Raw genomic sequence first — 23,393 nt, 5'->3', positions numbered from 1 at the left:
AGCCCAAGGCATCGTGGAAAAAATGCTGGGCACGTGGGGGGAGTGGTGTGTCCCAGTGCCAGGGGGAGGAGGGGAAGGAAAGCGAGGGAAGGGGGAAGGGAAGAGAGAAGAGGAAAGGGAGACTACTCAGGTCCTCTGGAAGGACCATTTATTGGGATCTGGAAAAGCCGGACTGTCACATCCTGCGTCGATCCTGAGTGTCGCGCCATCCGCCTAGGGTCTGGGCGGGCAGGACATTGGTTCTTCGGCCAGGATCACACCACCTCGCTGGACACCGCGTGTGTCTCAGCTGCCCGGCGGATTTCTGGCTGTTCTTCGCAGCCCGGCTCTGCGCCAGCCTCGTTAACCTTCAATCCCTATCTTCGAGACCCTCTTGGCCTCAGTTTCGCCCTAAAGTCCTTGGTAGAGACATTCTCGCCCCGTCCCCCCCAAAAAAGAGGTGGGCCAAGGGAAGGAACTGAAGCTTGAAGTTCCAGCTCTAATCCCGCTGCCCTTCTTCCTCTTGGCTTTTCTCTCGTTCTCAGCAGAATACGAAATTCCAGGGGGAAACTGAGGCACGAGGAGAGCCAAGGCTAGGAATAAATACTGCTAGCCCCTGACTGCTTCCCAGGAGACATTCTATCCGGGGTGGATTTAGCGGAAATATCTAAATTAAGGGTAGCGACTGCTGCAAACCAAGGGCGGGGGTGGGGAGGTGGGGAGTGACTGCCCCCCGCCAGCTGCCGTGAGCTCACGCCCCGAAATAGCCCCAGGGACCGCAGGCGGCAGCTGCCCCGTGTCACTCAGCCCGGACCCCCTGACTATGGGTGCTTTCTTCCTCAAGACCCCGAGGTTTCCTGCCCGTATTCTGAGCAAACCGTCCTGTTCCTGGGGACTTCTCCCCGACGCCACTTCTCCCTATCCCTAGCCTCCTCGAGGGTCAGGGTCACCACTTCCGACGGCAGGTCTCCAGCCCAGGTCACCCACAATGGGCGGGGCCAGGGAGGGACTTAGGGGGGAGGGGCAGTTGTGTCAGAGAAGTTTGGGGTGATCCCGAGGGGCAGCTGTATAGGTAGAGACCCGAGAAGTAAAGTCCCTACTGCCTATGCCCCCCTCCCCCTACACGCACACCTCGTTTCTGCCCCTCCCCCTTCTGCCCAGATCTTACTTCTGCCCCTACAAGGTTCGGGCGGCTGGTGGGGGAGGGTCCCGGGTCCCCGGCTCCGCCCGATCCCTCCCCGCCTTTTAGGCGGCGGCTCTGGGTTGGGACGTCTCAGTGCCTCCTGGTCCATACACCCAGTCGACCACCCGGCTCCTTCCGAACCCCGTCCGCACAGTCCATTTGCCCCAGTTCAGCCTCTCCAGCCCACTCCCAGCCGCAGCCATGGACGCCATCAAGAAGAAGATGCAGATGCTAAAACTCGACAAGGAGAACGCCATCGACCGAGCCGAGCAAGCAGAAGCCGACAAGAAGCAGGCGGAAGATCGCTGCAAGCAGGTGGGGCCCCGAAACTCTGGATTGTGCGTCCCAAACCCTATGGCACCTCATCCAGTCCTGGGTCTCCAATCCCTTCCTTAAATACTTCATTCTAGGGCTCTCTCAGCCCTTTCCTTCAGACCCAGCCCACATCCCATCACTTCTGGAGCTCATCTCTCCACCCCCAGGATCCTCGATGTGGGCCCCCAACCCTGCCACTCAAACAGCCCAAACTGCCATAGGGTTTTCTCAGGATCCGTTCTGAGGGTCCCAGATACCTTATAATCCCCCCACCCATCCCCCTCACACAGCCTCTTCATTTTTCCAGTTCTGAGCCTCCTCACTGTCCCTAAGACCTAGCTATGTGCAATGTACTGACTCCCCAAATCTTCACTTTGGAGTACTCTCAGTACCCCCAAGCTTGCTGACTTCACTGAAGCAATTCACTCATCCTCCTGCCCTATGTTCAGGATCTCCTCCCTTGCCCTAGTCCCATACCTCCATTCCCTGTCATGTCTATCATAGGCACAGAAACGGAGCCCTACCTCGCTCTCCTGCCGTACCATGTATATTCACACTCCAAGGCCTAAATCCTCTGCCTTTGGTCCAAAGCAGCCTAATCTCTGTGCCCACCATCAGACTAGTATACAGATCCCATGAGGCTAGGCTCACTTTCCAACATCCCTCACCATTCTGCCACGTCTAGTAGCCTTACTTCTCTAGGCCTCAGTTTCCTCATTTGTAAAATGAGGTCTGCTCTTTCCAGAACTCTATGGATGCCCCTCACCCCCATGAGCCACTCTATAGTCCTTAAACTAACAACCCCCCACCCCACGCCCTCTCTTCTCTGCCTTAATCCTGTTGCCCCAGCCTAACCTGTTGAAGATTTATCTATCCCCAGCTGGAAGAAGAGCAACAAGGACTCCAGAAGAAGCTCAAAGGAACAGAGGATGAGGTGGAAAAGTACTCGGAGTCTGTGAAGGATGCCCAGGAGAAGCTGGAGCAGGCTGAGAAAAAAGCCACCGATGTGAGTACGCGTGTGAAGAAGGCAAAGGACAGTTAGTCTAGGGAGGAAGGGAATTCGGGGCTCCCCCCCCAAGAGCCACAGTCTGCTTGGGATCCTTTGCATTAAAGTAAGGGAGCAGCAGCTGAACAGATTATCTGGAATTGTAAGTGAACTGCAGCCCCAGATCATCTCCAAGGCGGAATGGAGAATTGGCTGTGGAAGGAAGATGGGAATTCGGACTGGGTAGGGAGAGGGCTTTAAGGAAGTAGGAACAACCCCAGAGATAGGGACTGGAAGGAAGGGGGAGGGTGGACCCAGGGATCCAAGGATCAAGTTCTGGGTCAGGTTACATGAGTGAGTGACAGCCCCGGAGGGGCCACTAGAAATTCCCTGGCCTTGACCCCTGGCTCTGGCTGCCCACTGCTAGGGGCAGTGACATTGATCTGGGGTTCTGTCCCTGTCCTGCAGTGGGTTCATGTTCCCCTCCTCATTTACCCTCATTAAGTTGTCAGCTCCGTGGCCATGCCAGGGCCCAGGGCTAGGGGCAGAGGACCCATGGGTGCCAGGGTAGCCAACTTGGCTGGTCCTGCCCCAGCCCCATTCCTCCAGTAGCCCTGCCTAACATAGACTGCCTTTCCCCCTTTTCACCAACATATAATGGACAGGATACTGGCTTGAGAATCGAGAGCATGACACAAGCCTTCAGGGTGACTTTAGGTGAAGTAATTCACTTCCCCAAGCCCTGGTTTTTCTATTGGAAGAAAACAATAGCATCTGCCTTGTCTTCCTTCTGGGCAATTGTGAGGGGCAGATGAGATCATGTACATGAAAATATTTTTTGACATGTGGTGTCGCTATATTTGGAGTCAGGAGGGCTTGGGTTCAAATCTTGCCTTCTGGCACGTTTAACTAGCGCTGAGACCTTAGGGAAGTCACTCAACCTCTCTGAACCCCCCTTTTCTGACCTGTAAACTGGGGGATACAGTAGCCAGCTCATGAAAGTATCAAATGAGATATCGCACACTGTAAACCTTAAAGCACAATGTAGCAGTGTTGGTTACTGTTATTAACAGATGAGCCAGGGCCTGCCAGCCCTATTATTATGACTGCTCTCATTAAGGTTTTTATTTATTGCTCATCGCTATCCATACCTGAAAGCCCTCAGTAGTCTGTTCCCTGTCCCCCTTCTACCGACCCCCTCCCCCAGCCTATGCCCTTGCTTCCATACCAAGCTTGGACCACTAGGGAAGGAACTGACCTGCAGCTGCTGGGGGGGGATGGGGGAGACGACCCCTCAGCCATCTGACACCCTATAAATAACCCTGGACCCTGGACTGGAGGCTGGCCTGGAAACCTAAGGAGCTGGGGTGAGGGGGGTGGGGCCCAGGGAGGACAGGGTAGAGGCTGGAAGGAGCACAGCAGAACAGGCTATCCAGATCAAGATGACCCCAGACATTTTCAGGGTCCATAGTGGGCTGCCGACCCTCAGCTTCCCGGAGAGTCTCCTTCCCAAAAAGTGCCTTTCCTGAGCATCATTTCCGGGACCCCCACGTTCCCCTCACTGCCCCCTCCCCCAGGTGAACTTCGAGGTGCATGGAGGCAGGGGGCTTGGGAGGCTTGGGAGGAGAGGCAGAAGAGAACTTTCAGACTTCATAGGACAGGGGAGAGGAGGGCTGCTTCCAGGGCAGTTGTGTTCACACGAGACAGAGGAAAGACTGTACAGGGGTCGTCAGCCGGGTAAACTGAGGTTTGTGAAGCACCTAAAACAACTAAAGCCAATCTGTACACTCTGAAAGTAAAAACCAACCGGTCTCTGGCCCTCAACTGGAAGAAGAAAGGCAGAGTCCTAACCTGAATGTTACATGGCCTTGGGTGGATTATATCGCCTGAGAGTCCTTCCTACCAAATGGTCACGTCCCTCACTCACCTCTCAGTGCCTCTTCCTTCCTCTGAGATCTCTCTTTCCTATCCTGTCCTGTCCTGTCCTAGCTTAGCCTAGCCTAGTCTATTTTCTCTCTCTGTTTCTGACTCTCTCTGTGTCTCTGTCTCTCTCTGTCTGTTTCCTTGTCTCTCTCTGTCTCTGTCTCTCTGTATCAGTCTCTGTCTCTGTCTCTCTGTGTCTGTCTGTCTCTCTCTGACTCTGTCTCTGACATCTCTCTCTGTGTCTCTCTGACTCTCTCTGTGTCTACCTGTCTGTCTGTCTCTCTCTCTGTGTCTGCCCCTCTCTCTCTCTCTCTCTCTCTCTCTCTCTGACTCTCTGTCTCTCTCTGTCTGTTTCCTTGTCTCTCTGTCTCTGTCTCTCTGTATCAGTCTCTGTCTCTGTCTCTCTCTGTGTCTGTCTGTCTCTCTCTGACTCTGTCTCTGTCTCTCTCTCTGTGTCTGTCTGTCTCTCTCTGACTCTGTCTCTGACATCTCTCTCTGTGTCTACCTGTCTGTCTGTCTGTCTCTCTGTGTCTGCCCCTCTCTCTCTCTCTCTCTGACTCTCTGTCTCTCTCTGTCTGTTTCCTTGTCTCTCTGTCTCTGTCTCTCTGTATCAGTCTCTGTCTCTGTCTCTCTCTGTGTCTGTCTGTCTCTCTCTGACTCTGTCTCTGTCTCTCTCTCTGTGTCTGTCTGTCTCTCTCTGACTCTGTCTCTGACATCTCTCTCTGTGTCTACCTGTCTGTCTGTCTCTCTCTCTGTGTCTGCCCCTCTCTCTCTCTCTCTCTCTCTCTCTCTGTCTCTCTGTCTCTCTGTGTCTCTGACTCTCTGTGTCTGTCTCTCTTTCCCCCTCTTTGTGTGTCTTTAATACTTTCTGCCTTAGCCCTGAGAGATGTCTGCTTCTGTTTCTATTCTGTATTTCACTGCCCATTCCTATTTCTCTCAGTGACAGTCACTTTCTCAATATTTTAATATCTCTTTGTCTCTGTCCCAATACCTTGGTGTCTCTCTCTTTGGTGCTATTTTGGTATCTCTGTGTTTCTGTCTCTACCTCTGTGTTACTAAATTTATATCATGGTGGCTCCTGGCCCTTTGAGCAAGGATTTGAATTCTAGGCCTGCCTCTGACTTTTTCCAAGCCCTGGCAATTCTGAGTCTGTTTCCTCAGCTGTAAAAGAGAAATAAAAGACACTACCTAGCATATGACTGACGTGGTGAGGAAAGTGCTTTGCAAACCTTAATGCTCTCTACAAATGTGCATTATTGTTCTCAGTGGCTCTGCGTCTGGGCATTGCTTTGTTACTGTCTTTCCTCATATTGCTGGGTCTCTGACACCATCTCAGTTTCGGTCTGCCTCCCTATATCTGCATCTTTCTCTCAGGGTCCTACTATTTCACCCTGTCTCTGAGTCTTCAGATTATTTGGGTTTCTCCATTGGGAGGAAATATTCTGGTGGCTACGGGTTACTTAAGGGAGAAAATGTGCTTGGCACCCATGATGTCCTGCTATTTCTTGCAGGCATTGATTGTGCAGGCTTTGTTCTAAGTTGTGGGGGCCTGAAGGGTTGCCTGGATGGAGGGCTCACTCAGTGCCTTCTCCTGGTACAAGAAGAATTGGGGAGGGGTTATTCACAGAAATGGAGCAGTTGGGGCCCCCTATTGCATGATGTATTCTTCGGGGGCTGCTTAGCCTCAGAGTCAGAGGGTTTGGGGGTCCAGGGTAAGTCACCGTGGGGCTCTGTGTCAGACTTCAATGTCAAGGCCCCCATATCCACCTCAAGAAATCCATAGAGAAGATCCAAGCTACAGTAGGTGATGGAGAAGAAACAGGAAATGGGTGTGAGGCCAATGGCAAAGGGTTTCCTTGGTCTTCAGATCTAGACTCAGAGACCTCTGCATCCCAAAGGGAGAAATGGAAATCTGGGGTCCTGTCTGGCCAGACCCATAAGATTCATGGCCAACACCGAGCATGTTGTCCCTCACCTGGAACCTCTTACCTCCTCTAGGCTGAAGCAGATGTGGCCTCCCTGAACCGGCGTATCCAGCTGGTAGAGGAAGAGTTGGACAGGGCCCAGGAACGTCTGGCCACAGCTCTCCAGAAATTGGAGGAAGCAGAGAAAGCAGCAGATGAGAGTGAGAGGTCAGTGAGCCATTAGCCCTTTAGGGAATGGGGCCCCTTGACCCTCTCCCAACACTGATCCCTCCTTGTTCTCATCTCTTCTACTCAGAGGAATGAAGGTCATTGAGAACCGGGCCATGAAGGATGAGGAAAAAATGGAACTACAGGAGATGCAACTAAAGGAAGCCAAACATATTGCAGAGGATTCCGACAGAAAATATGAGGAGGTAAAGGCCTCATGGTGCTCCCCACTACCCCAAGGGAACCCCAAGCTTCCTCAGTGTTAGCCCAATTCTTCCCCAACTCTCCTTGCCTCCACCAGTCCTTCCTGCACTTCCCCCCAGCTCAGTTCTTCTAACCCATTTGCTAGACACCCCCAAGTATAAACTTGGCCCCCTACCCTTTCCCCCAGGTGGCCCGGAAGCTGGTGATCCTGGAGGGAGAGCTGGAGCGCTCAGAAGAGAGAGCAGAGGTAGCTGAGAGGTGAGGAGGGGGCCATGAGAGAGATAGATAAAGATGGAACTCCACAATTAGGATGTTCATGGAGGGTGAGGGAGATGGTGTTGGGGCTCACCTCTGAAGATAAAAGGGGCTCCAGGAGCAATGGAATAGGGGTCCAGGATTGGGGTGGGGGTGCCTGGGATTCCATATCACCAAATAGGAGGTAAGCTCCCAGGCTTGGAAGCCCTCAATGATAGGTTCTATCCTGTCCCCTTCCCATACGCCCTCCCGCTTCCCTGCCACTCCCCAGCCGGGCCCGGCAGCTGGAAGAAGAGCTCCGAACCATGGACCAGGCCCTCAAGTCCCTGATAGCCTCGGAGGAGGAGGTAGCAGCCTGTGAGATAGGCTGGGCTCTCTGCATCCTTATCACTCCTTCATTGCTCACTCTTGATCCTCAGGCTGCTGGGCCACCTGCTTGGGGGGATCAGGAGGGGTTGGATGGTTGAGTTAAGGTTGAGATGTTAGCTCTGTCTGCTCTCTTGCTCTCATTGCCTTGTTCTTTTCTTTTTTCTTTCCACAATCTCCCCTCCACTACCTTTGTCCTGAATTGCCCTTCCCACAATCCTCTCTCCTTTCCTTGTTTTTCTTCTCTCCACCCTCCTCCCCCATCACTCTCCTTTGTCTTATCCCATTGATCTCCCCCACTGCCTTTTCTGCCCCCTCACATCCCTACTCCTGTACAGTAAATGTGGGGACCTAGAGGAGGAACTGAAAATTGTTACCAACAACCTGAAATCTTTGGAGGCCCAAGCGGACAAGGTAGAGGGGGTGGGAGACGCATCAAGGATGGGGGCAGCCAGAATGGGTTAATGAGGAGAGGGGAAAGTGAGGATGAGATGGTCAAGACTGGAAGGGAATGAGGATGGGTGGTGAAGACAGGAGAGATTAAGGACTGGGAGGAGGGAGAAGAGAGCATAAAAATGAGGACTGAAGTGGGGAGGATTTCAACAACAAAGAGTGATTTCTGCCTTGGGCTGAGGGAGAAGGGGATGATCTGAATCAGAAGAAAGAGAAGGAAAGTATCGTGTGCCCTGGGATGATGATAAGGGGGCAAAAGAAATAGTCTATGAAGGGGCATTGGAAGAAGAAAAGGCCTTTTAGGAGACAGAACAGGCCCTGAGCATTTTTGTGTTACCCCAAAGTATTCCACCAAAGAAGACAAATATGAAGAGGAGATCAAACTGCTGGGAGATAAGCTGAAGGAGGTGAGAACTCCTTCCCCTCCCCTTTCCTCAAGACCATCACACCATCCTTAGCCCCCAGTCCTCTGGAATGAACCCCTGGGGCATACCCCGAGAGTGGGGAGAAGGAAAAGAGAGGGGCTCCCTCTGACTGTCTGACACTTCTCTCCCAATGCTCTTCCCCACCAAGGCTGAGACCCGGGCAGAGTTTGCTGAGAGGTCTGTGGCGAAGCTGGAGAAAACCATTGATGATCTGGAAGGTAAAGGGAATTCCCCAACCCCCCCATTTCCTCCAGAACCCTCTGCTTGAAACCTCCTAGATTTAGATTTTTTTCTCCTGTAGATTCCAATCCCTGAAGGCCCTTTCTAGCATGGATAAGTTTGTATGTCCTGGCTTATCCTTCAAGAATCTAGGGTCACTCTCACACCCCATGAGATATTGGGATCTGCAAAATAAACCCCTTTATCCAAAATAAAAGACCTGGAGGAAACTCTAATTCCTTGTACTTCAACTCTAGAGAAAACTACTATTTAGAACAAAACTTAAAGAAAGGCAAGCGTCCAGGTACACACTGGCACTTGCCTCCCTTTAGAGAGGCAAAGTTATCACCAATCATTTAAATTAACCTTCTAAGTCCTTCACCTTTCCAAAATCCTCCCTCCTGGCCTCGGGACAAGCTTTGGCCTTTAGGACTGTTGGTGGTTTTCTTTTTTATAGCTGCTGGCTCAGGCTTTACAGTTAAGGACTGATTAGTGATTAATTACTCTAAGCTAAGTACAATCTCTTCCCTGAGTCAGGAGGCTTGAGTTGGAGAGCTAACTGCCATTCATTTGCTCTGTGACCTTGAACAGTCACTTTACCTCTCTGGGCCAGTTTCCCTGCCTGTAAAAACAAGGGGTTTGAACTAATCCCTAGAAGGTCCCCTCCAGCTCTAACAAGTATGAGTTTGAAGATCCTATTTCTGATTCAAAGGCTTCTCTCTCCTGCTGTGGAGTCTGCCAGCTCTCCATTCCCTTGGAAGCAGGAAAAAAGCCACTCCCTCATTAGCTCCAAACTGAAACTAAAACTTAATGAATATTAATAGCTACCACCCAGGCCATGTGGTACAGTGGGAAGAACACTGGATCTGGAGACAGAGGCTTCCTGGTGGTGTGACCTTGGCCAAGTAACCCTCAGAGGCTCTAAAATCAGGGGGCTTGGAAGCAACTGGCTGGCTCAGTGGCTAGAGAGCCAGACTTAGAGAAGGGAGGTCCTGGGTTCAAGTGTAGCCTCAGATACTTCCTAGCCAGGTGACCCTGGGCAAGTCACTTAACCCCCATTTTGCCTAGCCCTTACCACCCTTCTGCCTTGGAACCAATACACAGTATCAATTCTAAGATGGAAGGTGTCAAGTTTTAAAATGATAACAATAATAAAAGAAAATGAGAGAGCTTGGACCCCAGGGCCTCTTCGGTTGCCTTTCGGCTCTAGAGCTGGCCCTCTGCTGGAAGGTGGAGTGGGTGAGTGAGGGGCTTAGCTTTTCCCTGTCCTGGACCCCTTTGGCAGTCTGGAGAAGCCAATGGATCCCTTCCCAGAATAATGCTTTTAAAGTCATAACATAAAATACCTAGGATTAAAATTAGACTAAATCTAGTTATCAAAATCTATTTTTATTCATGGACCCTGTCAGGTAAAGGCCCTGCTCTGGGGCTCCCAGACCCACATCCTTCAGAGCCAGCAGCAGCCCCGGCACTGCCGTAACCCTGGCTTTCCACTCAACATTTGGTCAGAGCCAAATGGCTTCTCCAAGATTTTTGACCTTTTCTTCTGGAAACGTCAATAAAAATTAAATAATGCAGAACATGCCATTTAAAAAACCACTTCTGAAACCCAAGTTTCTTCTCCCGTGTACCTGTTCCTGCCCCTTGGCACGGAACTCTCCACTGGGGCATTGGTCTCCACCAGTAAGAAGAGTCCCATCCCAACGGGCCTCGAGAGTGGGGTTACACTACGAAACCCCCAAACAACATCCATGCAGAAGCTCCCTGAGTGGAGGAAGATGGAGAATGAGGAGGTGGGATGGGGAGGGAGCACTCACAGACCAGAGCCCTGTCCAACTTTCGAACTCTTTTCTGGCTTGTCACCTTTCTCTGGCTGACTTTCATTTTTCTTTCTTTCACCCCTTCTCTTCCTCTCCTCCTCCTTTCCTCCACATCTCCCCACCCTTCCCTCTCCCCTTCTCTATCCTTCCACCCACATCCACCCCAGATGAGGTCTATGCCCAGAAGATGAAGTACAAGGCCATCAGTGAAGAGTTAGACAACGCCCTCAACGACATCACTTCTCTCTAGGCTGAGCTCCAGACCGCTGGGCCTGGCCCTCTCTCTCCTCTGTTCCCCTTTTCTCATCTTCTTTCCATTCTCATGGGGAGGTGGAGCCGGAGGCGTCCGAGCTGCTGACCTCGAACAGAAAGCCAGGCTGGGAGTTGGGGGGAGTCTGGCCAGAACCACCATTGCCCGCACTCCCACCCCCGCCTGCTATTCACTCTCTAGCCATCCATCTACATCTGCTATTTAATAAACTTTCAACTTGGACTGTGCCATGTTTTCCTCCCCCTCACCCCCACATGTCCACCCCTGAGCACTCCCCTGGACTCCTGCTGCTCTTTCTCAGCCTCTATAGCCACGCATCCCTCTAATCTCCCCGCTGTACCCCTGTGACCCAAACAGCCCCTCACTGGGCGTCCTCGGTGAACCCTCTGCGGACCCAGGTGTTCCCTCCTGACGGCTGCGGCTACCCCAGAGCACCTGTCGCTTTCCATTGTAGCCACCACTTTCACCTTGTGACTTGCACCCATGCCACTGAGCCCCTAGAAGACCCTCATGGGTCACCGTCCCACGTGATCTAACCAAGCACTTTCAAGACCCACAATCCTGTGAATGGAGTCAGAACCTCCCTCGGGACTCAAGGCAATGGATTAAGGGCAGAAGGTGGAGGTGCTCTCTAGGAGAGGAGAAGCAATCTCTCAGACGCTGAGGGGACAAGCTTTCCCCACCTCTAAGATCTGTTTCTTGCCCTGGACCCGTCTCTGCCTTTGACTTTTTAAACTGACTCCGTTTCCTCTTTCAGAAACTTAGGCACATAAACCTTTTTGCAACTTTTTCCTCGAACCCCTACACACAGGGTGGGGCGGCATCGACGTCCGAGGCGACTAACTAAATTGTTCCTGTCTCTGTTCCTGTCTCCTGTGCCCCCTCCCCTTTCCTACGTTCGTCCGCCCCATGTCCACCATCCTATCACTTGGTGTTCCCATTTGCTGCTTGGATGCATCCTGCATGTTTCCTTCTCCTTACCTCCGCTGCCTCTGCTGCTCTGTCCTGTCCCCTCCGTGCTTTGGCCCATCGTGTGTCCCCTGCCCGTCCCCCTCGTGCGCCTTTGTGTCTCTCCCTATGTGTCTGCCATTCTCCTCCCCCCTTCACAGAGACCTTGGCTAGTGCCAAGGAGGAGAACGTGGAGATTCACCAGACACTGGACCAGACGCTGCTGGAACTCAACAACCTGTGAGGCCACCCAGCTCAGGTGGACCCGGCGGCCCCTCCCTCCCTTTACCCTCTGCAGGGGCTCTCCTTTCCCCCCTCCCTCCCTCCCTGCTCAGCCCATTAAAACCACCAACTCAACCAGTGTGCGCCGTTTCTTGGGGGGAAACATAAGGTTCTCAGAAAGAGTTCTGGAATTTGGAACAGACCTCAGTGATTTTTCTGGAAACGCTTGAGTCGAGTCCTTTTGGTCTTCTGCAGATTGCAATGGGAAGGGTCCCTGGGGGGGTCTCCAGAGGCCCTCCGGCCCTCTGGGAGGCTTGCTTTGCAGACAGGGCCGCTGGCTGCTTCTCCAGCCCAGATGATTCTTGGTCCCTGGATGGCTCTGCCTTTTCCTGGATGTTGTTGGGAAAAGGATGCGGAACCCTGGTCCGAGACAGAAGCTCCCCGTCTGGGAGAAGCAACCAGGCAGGGCCAGCAGAATGATCCGGCTGCTTTCTCGCCAGGCAGCCCCCCAGAGTAGGGCCACTGTGGGCGCCGGTCTTCAGCCGTGCTCAGACGTCCCCCCCATTCCCAGGGCAGCTAGTGGAGCGAGAGGACCACATCCCAGGCAGGGACCAGAGGCCAGCCAGAGGCAGGATGCAAGAAGCCAAGCGGATTCCTACCAAGTTAGGTGAAAAGCAGAAAAACTATATAGAGCACCCATAATTCTCTCCTCCATCTCACCCCCACCAAGTGTGCCTGGTGCCGTTTCTGGTATCTTCCTGAATTCATTGCTGCCTCTGAGGCATTTTTATCGGTGTGGCCATCTCGGCGCCTCCAGACACCCTCTCTCCTCCCTCCCCATCAAGCCCCAGAAATCCCAGAATGCTGCTGGCGTTACAGCTCCTCTCTAGAACGGTGGCTCTCTAAGGCAGGACTGGCTCACACAGCCCAGAAACCAAACACCTGGGCCAGCTGAAGGCCCGGATTCTAATTGGGCCTCAGACCCGTCCTGGCTGTGTGGCCCTGGGCGAGTCACTGCTCCTCTACCTTGGAACCAACACTTAGTGTTAACTCTAAGACGGAAAAAAAGGATTTCAAAAAAGAAAAGAAAGAAGGGATCTCGGAGGTGATGTAGCAGGGGTCGTTGTAGAGATCTAAAAAGGGGGCCAGAGGACTTAGCACTTAGAAGAGTTGCGTTTGAACCCCACCTCAAGACACCATCTGGGCGGCCCCAGATGTATCCCAGAGGCTTCTCTCTGCCTCAGTTTCCTTTTCCACAGAACAAGGGTAATAGCAGCACTTAAAGAGTTGTCCTGAGGATTGAATGAGATAGCATAGGAAAACCACTTTGTAAGCTTCAAGTCAGTATGTAAATGTTAACTACTGTGGCTATTACTCCATTCGCCTCATTTGTTAGGAAGATTTCTTTTTTAAACCCTCCCTTTCCGTCTTAGACTCAATACTGTGTACTGGTGCCAAGGCAGAAGAGAGGTAAAGGCTAGGCAATGGGGGTCAAGTGACTTGCCCAGGGTCACCCAGCTGGGAAGTGTCTGAGGCTAGATTTGAACCCAGGACCTCCTGTCTCTAGGTCTGGCTCTCCAAGCACCTCACGGACCCTGGAAGATGTCTCCCTGCTCTGCATCTTCCGGGAGACACAGCCAGCAACTTCCTAGTGACTAAAATCAACCCCATCCTCGGGGGTTGGAAGATGGCAGGAGACTGGATCGTTTTACTAGAAACATTTATTTAAAAAAATATAGAGGGGATTCTTGGGAAAGCGGTGGGGGGAAAGCTCTTCTCCAGCCCGCTCCTGGATTCGGCCGCGGTCTCTCAGTCCACAGCCGGCTAGGTGGCCGTCTCCGTCACCTCTGTGGGGTGGTAGATGACATTCTCTTTGGCGACACGGCTCAGCCTGGGAAGCAGAGGGGGTCAGGGTCAGGCTGGGCACTCCCCCCGGGGCGCTTCCAGACTGGAATGAAAGGGGTGCTCGACAGGGGAGGAGGGGAGGTCCCTGGGACCCAGAACTGGGTCTGCTAGGGACGAAGGAGCTCCCTTTGCCTCTCTCCGGGGCTCCTCCTTGGTGAGCCCACAGGGAGGTCCCAGAGCTCATCCTTACCTTTTCTGGCGCCTCATATAGACCAGGAAGGCCACGCTTGTGACAGCAAAGAGAAGTCCAAAGAGCAGGGCCAGGATGTCTCCTGGAGGAGGAGGGAGGAGGGCACAAGGGCGAAAGAGCCTGCTTTAGGAGGAACAAGAGCTTTTCCACGTGAAGCAAACTAAGCCTGTGGAAGCCTTTGGTGCATCAAACAACCTCACATGTGTCCTGCTCTCCTGTAAAGAGTTACCTATTCAGTCTGCAAGCTGTAAGGGGAGGATGGGCAGCTTGTGCCGGGTAATGGACAAAAATGGCCCCGTGGGGCCAATGGGGATGGGGGAGGGAAGGGATAACAGATTGAACACCTGATGGCGAAATACAGTGGAAATACAGTGGCCTCAGACGTCAGAGGCCTTGGGTTCAAATCTTACCCTTGATATTTAGAGTCTATGAGAACTTGGGCAAAGTATTGAAGCTGTGTGGGACTTAGCTGCCTCATCTACATAACGAAGAACTGGACTAGATAGATGGCTTCTGAGGTCCACTCCAGTTTTAGATCTATGTATGACCTTCTAAGGGGAATAGGATCACCAAAGTCCTGCCCAGAGGGGGGAAAAAAGCAATCGAGCTTAATAGGGAGTACAAAGCAAAAGAGAGGAGACAGGCAGTATTTTTGTGGAAGGCTGTTAAGTTCAAACCACAAGCATTTATTAAAATATAAATAAATATAAATATATAATACATAAACATAAATAATTAAACCTAAAAATGCGATTTGAAAATGTTTTTTAAAAGTGGGCAAGGCACTATATTCAGCTCAGATCTGAGTTCAAAAGTGACATCCTATCCTTTCCCCTGAGACTTGGGAAACTTCCAACTTTTCCCCTTTGATTTAAAAAAAGTTCCTTCTGTCATCCCATCCCACCCAAACCCAGTAGAAAAAAATAAATCCTTAGGAAGTGTCAGTGCTCCAGAGGCCGCTGGATGGGGGCTAGTAACAGGGATGAAGGGGGGGGCAAGACTGCTAATTAGGTAAAGATGATCGCTGAGCAAGGCAAAGAGGGCAAAGCTGACCTGGCCTCTGGCGCTGTCCCTGCGATCTAAGACGGCCCCAAAGGGAGCCCGCAGGGGATCCTGGGAAGTAGAGGGAGGACAGGGAGGACGGGATCTTTTTCTGTCAGAGACTTACCAACATTCAGGCAGGAGCTCGAATGCACTGAAAAGGGGGAAATGGCAAAGTCAGAGCCTGAAGCAAAGATCCTGGGCCACAGGAACTCGCGGAGGCCAGAATAGGGCTGTACCTGGCTCTGGGGAGTCCGGCGGGTTGTGCGCGGTGGCGGTGGGAGGAGGGAAGGAAGCCTCGATCATTCGCCCATTCAGAGGCTGGGTGGCCCTGAAGTTCCTCTGGAGCCGGGAGCCCTCGGGGCCCCAGAGGGATAGAGACAGCGTCCGGAGCTGGCGGCGATAGACGTTGGGAAGAAAGATTTGGTCAAGGGTCGCAGGTCACAGGGGCTCCCTCTCGACCCGGAGCTCCAGGCCTCACCTCCCAAGACTGTGGTTGGGTCTCCTCGCCTCCGGAGCTGACCTCCTCGTTCCCTCCCCGAAGGGCACGTGGCTGCTGCTCTTCCTCTCTCCCCTTCCCCCTCCCCGGTCCTGATTCCCACCCACCCCCAGGCCTGATGTAGCCCCTGAGCTGCGAGTCGTCGAGGTAAGGATCGATTGTTTGGATCCTCTCTTTAAGAACACCAGAAGGGGCGCCCTCCTGACCCCCAGCCCTGCAGCTCCAAACTCCCCTCCGGACCCACCTGCCCGGCACTCAGGAGCACCGTCTGGTTGAACACCGTCCAAATGACCCCCTGCGAGCAGGGCGGGGTCGTCAGAGACCCTTTATAGCGGAAGTACCGTTGGAGGTTGTGAGGCAGGAGAGCAGCCACATCGAATCCCTGGACCCAAGTCTCTGAGCCTGGTCAACAGAAGGGAGCGGTCACCCACCGGAGATGGTCCCGGGGACTTTGGCCCTACCGCCATTTGCTTGGGTCTTCCTTGAGTCTCTCTGAGTGCCCGAAAACCTCAGAATCTCATCCTACACTGAACAATTGGCTTCAGTAAAATAATACTAATTTAGTGCTTTAAGGTTTGCAAAATGCTTTCCAAATGTGATTTAATTTGATTCTCACAAATGAGGTACTATCGATGATATTCCCATTTTACAACAGGGGAATTCCGAGAATTTAATTTACTTGCCCATGATCCCCCAAATAGTGACAGAGATAAAATTTGAACCCAGCTCTCTAGAATCCAAGTCAACACTCTACCCCATGCCTCTAATCAGAATTCATTCCTCCTTCCTTCCTTCCTTAATTCCTTCCTTCCTTCCTTCCTTCCTTCCTTCCTTCCTTCCTTCCTTCCTTCCTTCCTTAATTCTTTCCTTCCTTCCTTCCTTCCTTCCTTCCTTCCTTTCTTCCTTCCTTCCTTCCTTCATTCCTTCCTTCCTTTCTTTAACCTTCTTAAAATCAATACTGTGTATTGGTTTGAAAGCAGAAGAACAGTAAGGGTTAGGCAATGGGGGGGTTTAGTGACTTGTCCAGGGTCGTACAGCTAGGAAGTGTCTGAGGCCAGATATGAATATAGGACCTCCCTTCTCTAGGTCTGGCTCTCCATCCTTTGAGCCACCCAGCTGCTGCCCAGAATTATTTCTTGATTAACCTCACCCAGATCTGATCATTTCTTTACTCTGGATCACTTTAGCATTTAAAGACACACACACACACACACACACACACACACACACACACATTTTGACTGAGCCTGTTTATTATTTTATACATAATCCTAACAAACTTGGTTATCTGATAACTTCTAAATAGAAACAAGTTAGAAGTGGGATGAGGGGGTCACATAAGCAGGCCAGCAGGGGAAGCTGGTATCAGAGAGGGAAAACACATTTAAAAGCCACATCCAACCAGACTTCAGAGCAGGGGTGGTGCTGCTCTGGGTCTCCCAGTTCCTCAAGAAAAGCATGAGCTGTCAACCCTATCTGTATCTCTCCAGGCCCTCAAGGCATCCAAGCATGGTACCATTAGGATTTCTCAATGATGACCAAGAGAGGGATAATGACAGCATTTATAGAAAGCTGACATTATAGTCAGAAAGACCCTGGATGCTACCTCTGGCATATACTGACTGCTGTATATCTGGGCAAATTATTTAATCTCTCAGTGCCCCTAAGTCACAGGAGTTCCCTGTGCCAATCAAATCACAGGTCTAGTCCACAACAAATGCTGAGCAAGTCATCAAGATAAGGATAGATTCTGTTTGGCTTCTCTCTGTCTCTGTCTCTGTCTGTCTCTGTCTCTCTCCCTGTCTCTCTCTCTCTCTGTATGTCTCTCTCTCCCTCTTTGTCTCTCTCTCTGTCTCTGTCTGTCTGTCTGTCTCTCTCTGTCTTTCTCTGTCTCAGTTTTTTCTTTAGAATATTGGATCCTCTCTTTAAGAGGATCAGAAGGGATGCCATGCATCTTAGAAATATAGCCATCCAAGATGGATGATTTCTTTTTTTTTTAATTTGGTGTTTACAGAGGCAAATACTTAGCCACCCAGAAAACTTACTCTAGGATTTTATTGTTTCTTTGGCTCCTAGAAAGCCTCTGAGTAACATAGATTTAGAGGTCGGTGGCAAGATGATCTAACTTAACTCCTTCATTTTTCCAGATGAGGAAACTGAGGCAGAGAGGTAGTGAATGCCCCTCAGTCATATGACTAGAAAGAATCAGAAAGAAGATTTGAACCTGACTCCACAGTACTCTATGTCCTATATGATGCTGCTTCTTTGTACTTATGGGGAGGTTTCCCTTTGCTGTTTTTGCTTAATGTTAGAGGAATGAAGCTACCCCTAATTAGGTAGTTTCTAAACTGTTCCATGAGCCCCTTTAGAGAAGGAGCCACATCAATCCCCTCAGACAAGGGGCTGGAGTGGGGAATGGGCAGAGGCAAAAACTAACCTTCCTCACCAATTTCCCCAAGATGTGACAGTAGCTGTTCATAGGCATCATTCTCCTCTGGGCCCTCCTTAGGGGGAGACACACATGCAGACACAAGACTAGGATCCAGAAAGGACACTAGGGAGCAGGGATGAGGTGGGGGACTGATACAAAAGGGGCTTCCATCCCAATAAGCCCTTCCCTCCACCTCCCCAGGCCTTCCTCCATGAGAGTTCCTGAGTTTGGAGGGAAGGGGGAAAGGGACTTCTAGACTAGGTCCTTTAGGGTCCCAAGACAATGGAAGAGGGTTGGAGGGTGCAGAAACTGGGAATCCCAGGGGAAGGGTCGTGGATCTTGGGATCAAGGGAACAGAGGTCTTGGAAGAGGGAAGCCTGAGGATAAGGGTTCTGGGGTGTCCCTGGGGACCACTTGTCCTGGGCCAGAGGATGTCCAGATCAAAGGATGTTGGGCAATAGGGTTCAGAGTTTGCAGGTCCCCGGGCCAAGGTCTTCTGGGGGCAGTACCTGAAGGAAGGCAGCCAGAACGGCCAGGCCTCCGGGTTGCCCCAAGGCTTCATGGTCTGTGTCAAATCGGGTGTTGAGGTGAACTACATGAATCTAGAAGGAGAACTGATGTATGAACCCAAACCCCCAAAGCAAACCTCCCTAGTGCGCTGGTCAGGTCGCTAACCCCCAGCCCTCGCCATTGATCTTAAGCTCACCTCAGCTGGAAAGTGGTGACCATTGACTGTATGCTCCGAGCCGGGCACCCCGGGGGCCCCCCAATGCAGATGTAACTGCAGGGCCCGATACTCTGTCCCCAGGCCCATCGTCATCCACAGTCCAGGGGGCAGCGTTAGCTGCACTGGGGAAGAGATGGGGAGAAGCAGTGGAAAGAGGAGCCCCGGGGTCTCACCCCGCCACCTCCAGCGCGATGCCTTCCGGGGCCACGCCCGGCCCCCCAAGGCCATCGATGACTCCTCTCTCCTCCAGAACCCCACCCTCAGCCGTGGCTCCTCCCCTTCGGTTCCGCCCCCCTCTTCTGTCTCACCTGTGTGGCCGTTGTTCTTCAGCTTCAGAGGCTGGTCAGGGGGAAGGAAGAAGCCGTGGAGCTGGGGGGCCACCAGGTCCGGCCTGAAATAGGTGGAGTCCGGCCGGATGTCCACTGGAGACTGAAGGTGTCCCCCGCAGGCTCGGGAGACCCGGGGCCAGAGGGGGCCGCCTGGGAACGAGGCCAAGAGGAGCCGCGGTAGGTAGGTGGAGATCAGGGAGAGGTCAGGGACAAAGGCAGGGAGGGTCAGTAAAGGGGGGGGGCCTGAGGGCGGGGCCAGAGAGGGGCCGGTAAAGGAAGCGATTAGATCTGTTGGGGGGGACCAAGGTCAGGGTATTTGGCTCAAGTAGTGGATGTGGCAGGGGCTTAAGTGAGAAAAGGGCAGTATCAGAAAGAAAAGGAGAAGGGAGAGAGGAAAGAAAGCGGAAAGAGGGAGACACTGAGGGCTGAAGGGGAGAGAAGGAATGAAGGGGAAGTAGAAAGGGGAAAACCTTGGAGAAAGGGGACAGGGGAGGTGTGGGGGCTCAGGGTTGCTCCGGAATAGAGGCTGCTACCAGGCTGGAATGAGGGCAGTGAGGGTGGTCATTTTAAGGACTGGGGATGAAGGAAGCTTGGGACCTGGGAGTGTTAGGTCTTGCCAAGTGTGTGTTGATAAGTCACTTATTCTGAGGCCACAGGCTCTAAGGGGCATCTTACCTCCATAGCGCCAGTGTTGATGGTCATCATCTACAAAAATAGAGGCATTGAGGACATTGGCCCCCCCCTTGGCCAACACAGTGTACATGTAGCTCAATGCAGCCAAAGCAGCTGGCCTCATCCTCAGCTCCTTTCCCAGCTCCCTGCTTTCCTCATCTCCTCTCTGCCACTTCTGTTCTTGTCACTCCCTCTTCTGGTGTTGTAACATGACTTAGCCTTGGGCTTGGAGTTAGGAAAACCTGGATTCAAATCTTGGCACTTGAGAATGACTTATTCTGAGTTCATAGGCTCTAAGCCTTTCTGAGCTGCATTTCCTCTCCTCTGGAAATTGAAGCAAAAATATTTGCAGTACCTACTCACAAAGATTATTAAGAGCCTCAGTTGGAGACTGGTTATGTGATTTTATCTGTAGGAAACTCCAGGATGAGGAAACTAAAGGGTTTTTAACTTTTAAGTACTCTGTAAATACTGTACCCTCTTCCTCTGACTACAAAGCAAATTGGGACATTTAAGGTCTGAACCCTATTTTTTCACTGATTGTATGACCTTAGTTCATTCCAGCACTCATTCCTTTCTTTATTTTTCCCCTTTTTTTCCTCTTTCCCTCATTTTAAAATCAACCAACAATCTTTTTAACTATTTGCCAGGTTCTGCCATGAGTGATGGGACTACAAAGGCAAAAGTGAGAGAGTCCTTGTCTACTTTCTCCTTTTTTCCCTCTCTTGTGCCTTTCCCTCTTTTCCTTGTTACCACATCTCTCTCTTGTCTTCCCTTTCTCTGCCCCATTCTTTCCTTCTCCTCTCTCCATCTCATTCCTATTTTCTTTGTTCCTTTGCCCTCCTCTTCCTCCTCTCTGTCTCTCCTATCTCTTTTTACTTCTTGCCTTTTCCTCTCCTTTTTTTCTCTTTACTCTTCTCTCTCTTTTCCCTCACCCTTTCTCTCTCCTTCTCTTCCCCTCTCTACATTTCTCATCTCCTCTCTTTTCCCTGGTTTTTCATCTTTTCCCCCATATTCCTCACTTTCCCCATTCCCTTAGTTTTTGTTCCTTTTACCTTTCTTCTCTTCCCCTTCCTTTCTCATTTCTTCTCCCTCTTCTGTCTCACTCCATCTTTTCCCCCCTCCAACCTTTCCCAGTTCAGGTGCTCTCTCCTTCCTTCCTTCTTTCTCTCCCTCTTTTTCTTCTCTCTCCCACCCTCTTTTCCTTCCATCCTTCTCCTCTTCCTTTTCTATCTCTCTGATGATTTGGAAAGAAAAAATTCTTGGGGGAAAAGAGGGTGCACCATTTCTTGCAGAAGATATGGGCTCTAGATAAAACTGCAAAACTCCAAGCCTCGTTCTCTCATCCTCTCCTCTCCCAACCTCTTTCCTTTGTTCTGTTCCCCTGCCTCAACACATAGCAGTCCTTACTCCTTTTACTTCTCTCTCTCTCTCTCTCTCTCTCTCTCTCTCTCTCTCTCTCTCTCTCTCTCTCTCTCTCTCTCTCTCTCTCTCTCTCTCTCCCTCCCTCCAATTGAGGGAGGGGAAGCAAGGGGGTGATCTTGGGGCAGAAAGATGCAAAGGAAAACTAACCTTTCTTTTCTGGGACATTTCTGTGGGAATCAGGATCTTCAGAGACCGGAGAAGCCTGGACAATGGGTGGATCCTCCTCTCTGGGTGGATCCTCTTCTCTGTGTGGGACCTCCTCCCTGGGTGGATCCTCTTCCCTGGAAGGATCACCCTGGCCAGGTGTTTCTCTCTCCCTGGAAAGCTGCTCCTCTCCAGGTGGCTTCTCCTCTTGGGGTCCATCCTCTGCCCCAGGGGGATCTCCCTCCTCCTCAGATGAATCTCTCTCTCTTCCCACCACGCTGTAGGGGTGAGAGGGGGCCAGAAGCAGGAGGAGCAAGAGCAGACAGATGGGGGCCCTGGCTGGGGACAGGAGGGGAAGCCGGCCAGGGCAAGGGGGAGCCATGCTGCTTCCTGACTGGGAGGTGAATACCCCAGCAGTGGTGCCTACGGTCTGTACGTGCTAGCAGAGCCAAAGCTGTGTGGGGAGGGGCAGAGAAGCAGGGTGACTCACAGAGAGAGCCCTTTTATAGTGATGGAACCAAAGTCTTCCTGGCCTGGCCCACTGCCCCATATGTAAAGGGGGTTGGCAAAGCAGGTGTGTGCTCAGGCACAGCTTATCAGCGTTCTAGGCTGGGCTCTGGGTGCAAGGCACTGGCATGCACGGGACATTCTCCTTCCTGGTACCAAACCTGCCTGCATGATCCGATTATTTTCTCAATCGATGGGGTGCAAAAGGAGCCCAAGGAGAGGGAGGGCCCTAGCAGGAAAGCTCCCAGGGATCTTTTGGTCTCCCAAGGCCCAGGGTCTGCACTTGTTTGACCCAGCTGTGTGTGAGGGCTAGGAGGAGCCCCAGTTGTGGCTCCAGGAATTTGTCTCAGTGTGTACCCGTACCTCACCATGTCTGTGGAGAGAGGCGGCTCTGTGTGGGAGACTCTGCCTCTGGGCTGTCTCCCTGAAAGCAACCATCAATTTATTATTCTTTTTTTAACTCTTGCCTTCTGTCTTAGAATCCACACGAGTATCAGTTCCTAGGCAGGGCTAGGCAATGGGGGTTAAGTGACTTGCCCAGGGTCACACAGACAGGAAGTGTCCAGGTCTGACTCTATCCACCGAGCCACTAACTGTCCCTGCAGACACCTCTCTTTGTGTCAGTCCATGTGCCTGGGGGGGGGGGGAGCTTCCATATTTCTTATCGCTGACTCTATCTCACCTTGACTTTGTTTCTCTTCGCGTCTGCCTCACTTTCTGTTTCTGTCTGCATTCTCTTGTCTGTGGGTGGATCTCACAGACAGGCCTGGGCTCAACCCCTAACTTCTGCGCTGACCCCAGCCAAGAAGGACCCTAAACTTGCTCTAAGGCCCTCCGACTCTTTCTCTGGCTCCCGTGGTCCGTCTGAGCCTGGGTGCTGCCTTTCCCTTCCCTCCCTGACCCTCCAGTCTCTCTCCTTCCTCCTTTCCATCCCTCTCATCATCTCCATCCCGATGTTCACAACGCCGCATTTAGATCCTGCTGTACCGCCTCCAAAGCACTTTGCCCAAGTCCTTGCTGTTATTACCCACATTTCCTAGAGGCGGGAACTAGGGACCAGGGAGAAGCGAAGGGCTTACCCAGAGTCACACAGGGACGGAGTGTATCTGGCAGGATTTGCACTCGTCTCCTTGATACCAAATCTGCCCTTGGAACCGTTGTGCCACCCCAGAAGGGATGTCCACTTTGGCCCGGGCCAGCGCTCCCTATTGCAAACGCGGAATGTGTTCCGTGAGCCGGGAATGGAGCGCAGTGAATGTGTTCAGCCCCTGGGGAGACTTCCTCTGCCCATCCTACCTCACCCCTCGCCCGGACCATGCCGCCATTTTGGTGATTGGGGCGGGACCTCCGGCCACTGGAGTCCCTCTGAAGCAAGGTTTGCCAGGTACTCCAGAGCCTCACTCCTAGCCCTGGAGGCGGCCGTGCCCGGCCTGGGTTTCTGGTCGCCCCGAATCTGGATTCTGGGACTACGATGCTGCGGTGCTTGTGGAAACTTGTCATTCCTTCTAAAGGCTACGGATGTACTCCGAGATAGTTCTATCCGGAGGTCTCTGGCAAAGCTTCTTCCTTCCTCCCTAGAACAAGGAAACTATTTGCAAGACTTGCATAATTAGGCAATAAACACAATAAAGAATATTCCCTCCCCCAGGACATTCCAATGAAAACCGCCCACTGGGCTTTGCCTCCCAACGCGGTATGCCGCCATTTATCTATAAATTAAACCCGGACTTCTGGTCTTAGAATCCATACTAAGGCAGAAGCCTGGCGGGGACGAGGTAACGGGGTGAAGTGACTTGCCCAGGGTCATACAGCGAGGAAGTGTC

At 52.1% G+C, this 23,393-nt stretch overlaps 2 protein-coding genes across 6 annotated transcripts; one reads left to right on the top strand and one right to left on the bottom strand.

The window, feature by feature from the left end:
- Window positions 1-1,171: 1,171 nt before the first annotated feature.
- Window positions 1,172-11,835, top strand: TPM2 (tropomyosin 2). 4 transcript variants are annotated; one of them, XM_056806066.1, is made up of 9 exons: window positions 1,172-1,477; window positions 2,358-2,483; window positions 6,384-6,517; window positions 6,606-6,723; window positions 6,909-6,979; window positions 7,248-7,323; window positions 8,140-8,202; window positions 8,369-8,438; window positions 11,640-11,835. In XM_056806066.1, exons 1-9 carry the CDS (start codon window positions 1,364-1,366, stop codon window positions 11,720-11,722), a joined length of 855 nt encoding a protein of 284 aa, XP_056662044.1. In that variant the 5' UTR covers window positions 1,172-1,363; the 3' UTR covers window positions 11,723-11,835. The 4 variants fall into 4 exon arrangements, with proteins under 4 accessions (XP_056662044.1, XP_016279518.2, XP_056662043.1 ...); XM_016424032.2 differs by lacking the exon at window positions 11,640-11,835 and adding an exon at window positions 10,427-10,752 and having other exon boundaries at window positions 1,177-1,477; XM_056806065.1 differs by lacking the exon at window positions 7,248-7,323 and adding an exon at window positions 7,681-7,756 and having other exon boundaries at window positions 1,178-1,477.
- A 1,568-nt stretch (window positions 11,836-13,403) lies between these two features.
- Window positions 13,404-23,141, bottom strand: CA9 (carbonic anhydrase 9). 2 transcript variants are annotated; one of them, XM_056806064.1, is made up of 11 exons: window positions 21,067-23,141; window positions 19,498-19,527; window positions 18,802-18,972; window positions 18,473-18,615; window positions 18,276-18,368; window positions 17,773-17,836; window positions 15,580-15,737; window positions 15,076-15,229; window positions 14,964-14,990; window positions 13,796-13,877; window positions 13,404-13,591 (listed from the first exon to the last, which is right to left on the bottom strand). In XM_056806064.1, exons 1-11 carry the CDS (start codon window positions 21,443-21,445, stop codon window positions 13,525-13,527), a joined length of 1,368 nt encoding a protein of 455 aa, XP_056662042.1. In that variant the 5' UTR covers window positions 21,446-23,141; the 3' UTR covers window positions 13,404-13,524. The 2 variants fall into 2 exon arrangements, with proteins under 2 accessions (XP_056662042.1, XP_001378212.2); XM_001378175.5 differs by having other exon boundaries at window positions 17,773-17,839; window positions 21,067-23,135.
- Window positions 23,142-23,393: the final 252 nt, after the last annotated feature.

This window comes from Monodelphis domestica, chromosome 7 (assembly GCF_027887165.1).
Source record: "Monodelphis domestica isolate mMonDom1 chromosome 7, mMonDom1.pri, whole genome shotgun sequence".
NCBI classification, from domain to species: Eukaryota; Metazoa; Chordata; class Mammalia; order Didelphimorphia; family Didelphidae; genus Monodelphis; species Monodelphis domestica.
Note: the sequence above shows the minus strand (reverse complement) of the source record. Positions and strands in the feature narration are given on the sequence as shown.

Excerpts from the sequence above, each read along its gene's own strand:
- CA9 (XM_001378175.5), bottom strand. The coding sequence starts at position 21,445 with ATGGCTCCCCCTTGCCCTGGCCGGCTTCCCCTCCTGTCCCCAGCCAGG. Across the intron at positions 19,528-21,066 it reads AAATGTCCCAGAAAAGAAAG|ATGATGACCATCAACACTGG; the intron begins GTTAGTTTTCCT and ends CTATTTTTGTAG. Across the intron at positions 18,616-18,801 it reads GAAGAACAACGGCCACACAG|TGCAGCTAACGCTGCCCCCT; the intron begins GTGAGACAGAAG and ends TCTCTTCCCCAG.
- TPM2 (XM_056806066.1), top strand. The coding sequence starts at position 1,364 with ATGGACGCCATCAAGAAGAAGATGCAGATGCTAAAACTCGACAAGGAG. Across the intron at positions 6,980-7,247 it reads AGAGCAGAGGTAGCTGAGAG|CCGGGCCCGGCAGCTGGAAG; the intron begins GTGAGGAGGGGG and ends GCCACTCCCCAG. Across the intron at positions 7,324-8,139 it reads TGATAGCCTCGGAGGAGGAG|TATTCCACCAAAGAAGACAA; the intron begins GTAGCAGCCTGT and ends GTTACCCCAAAG.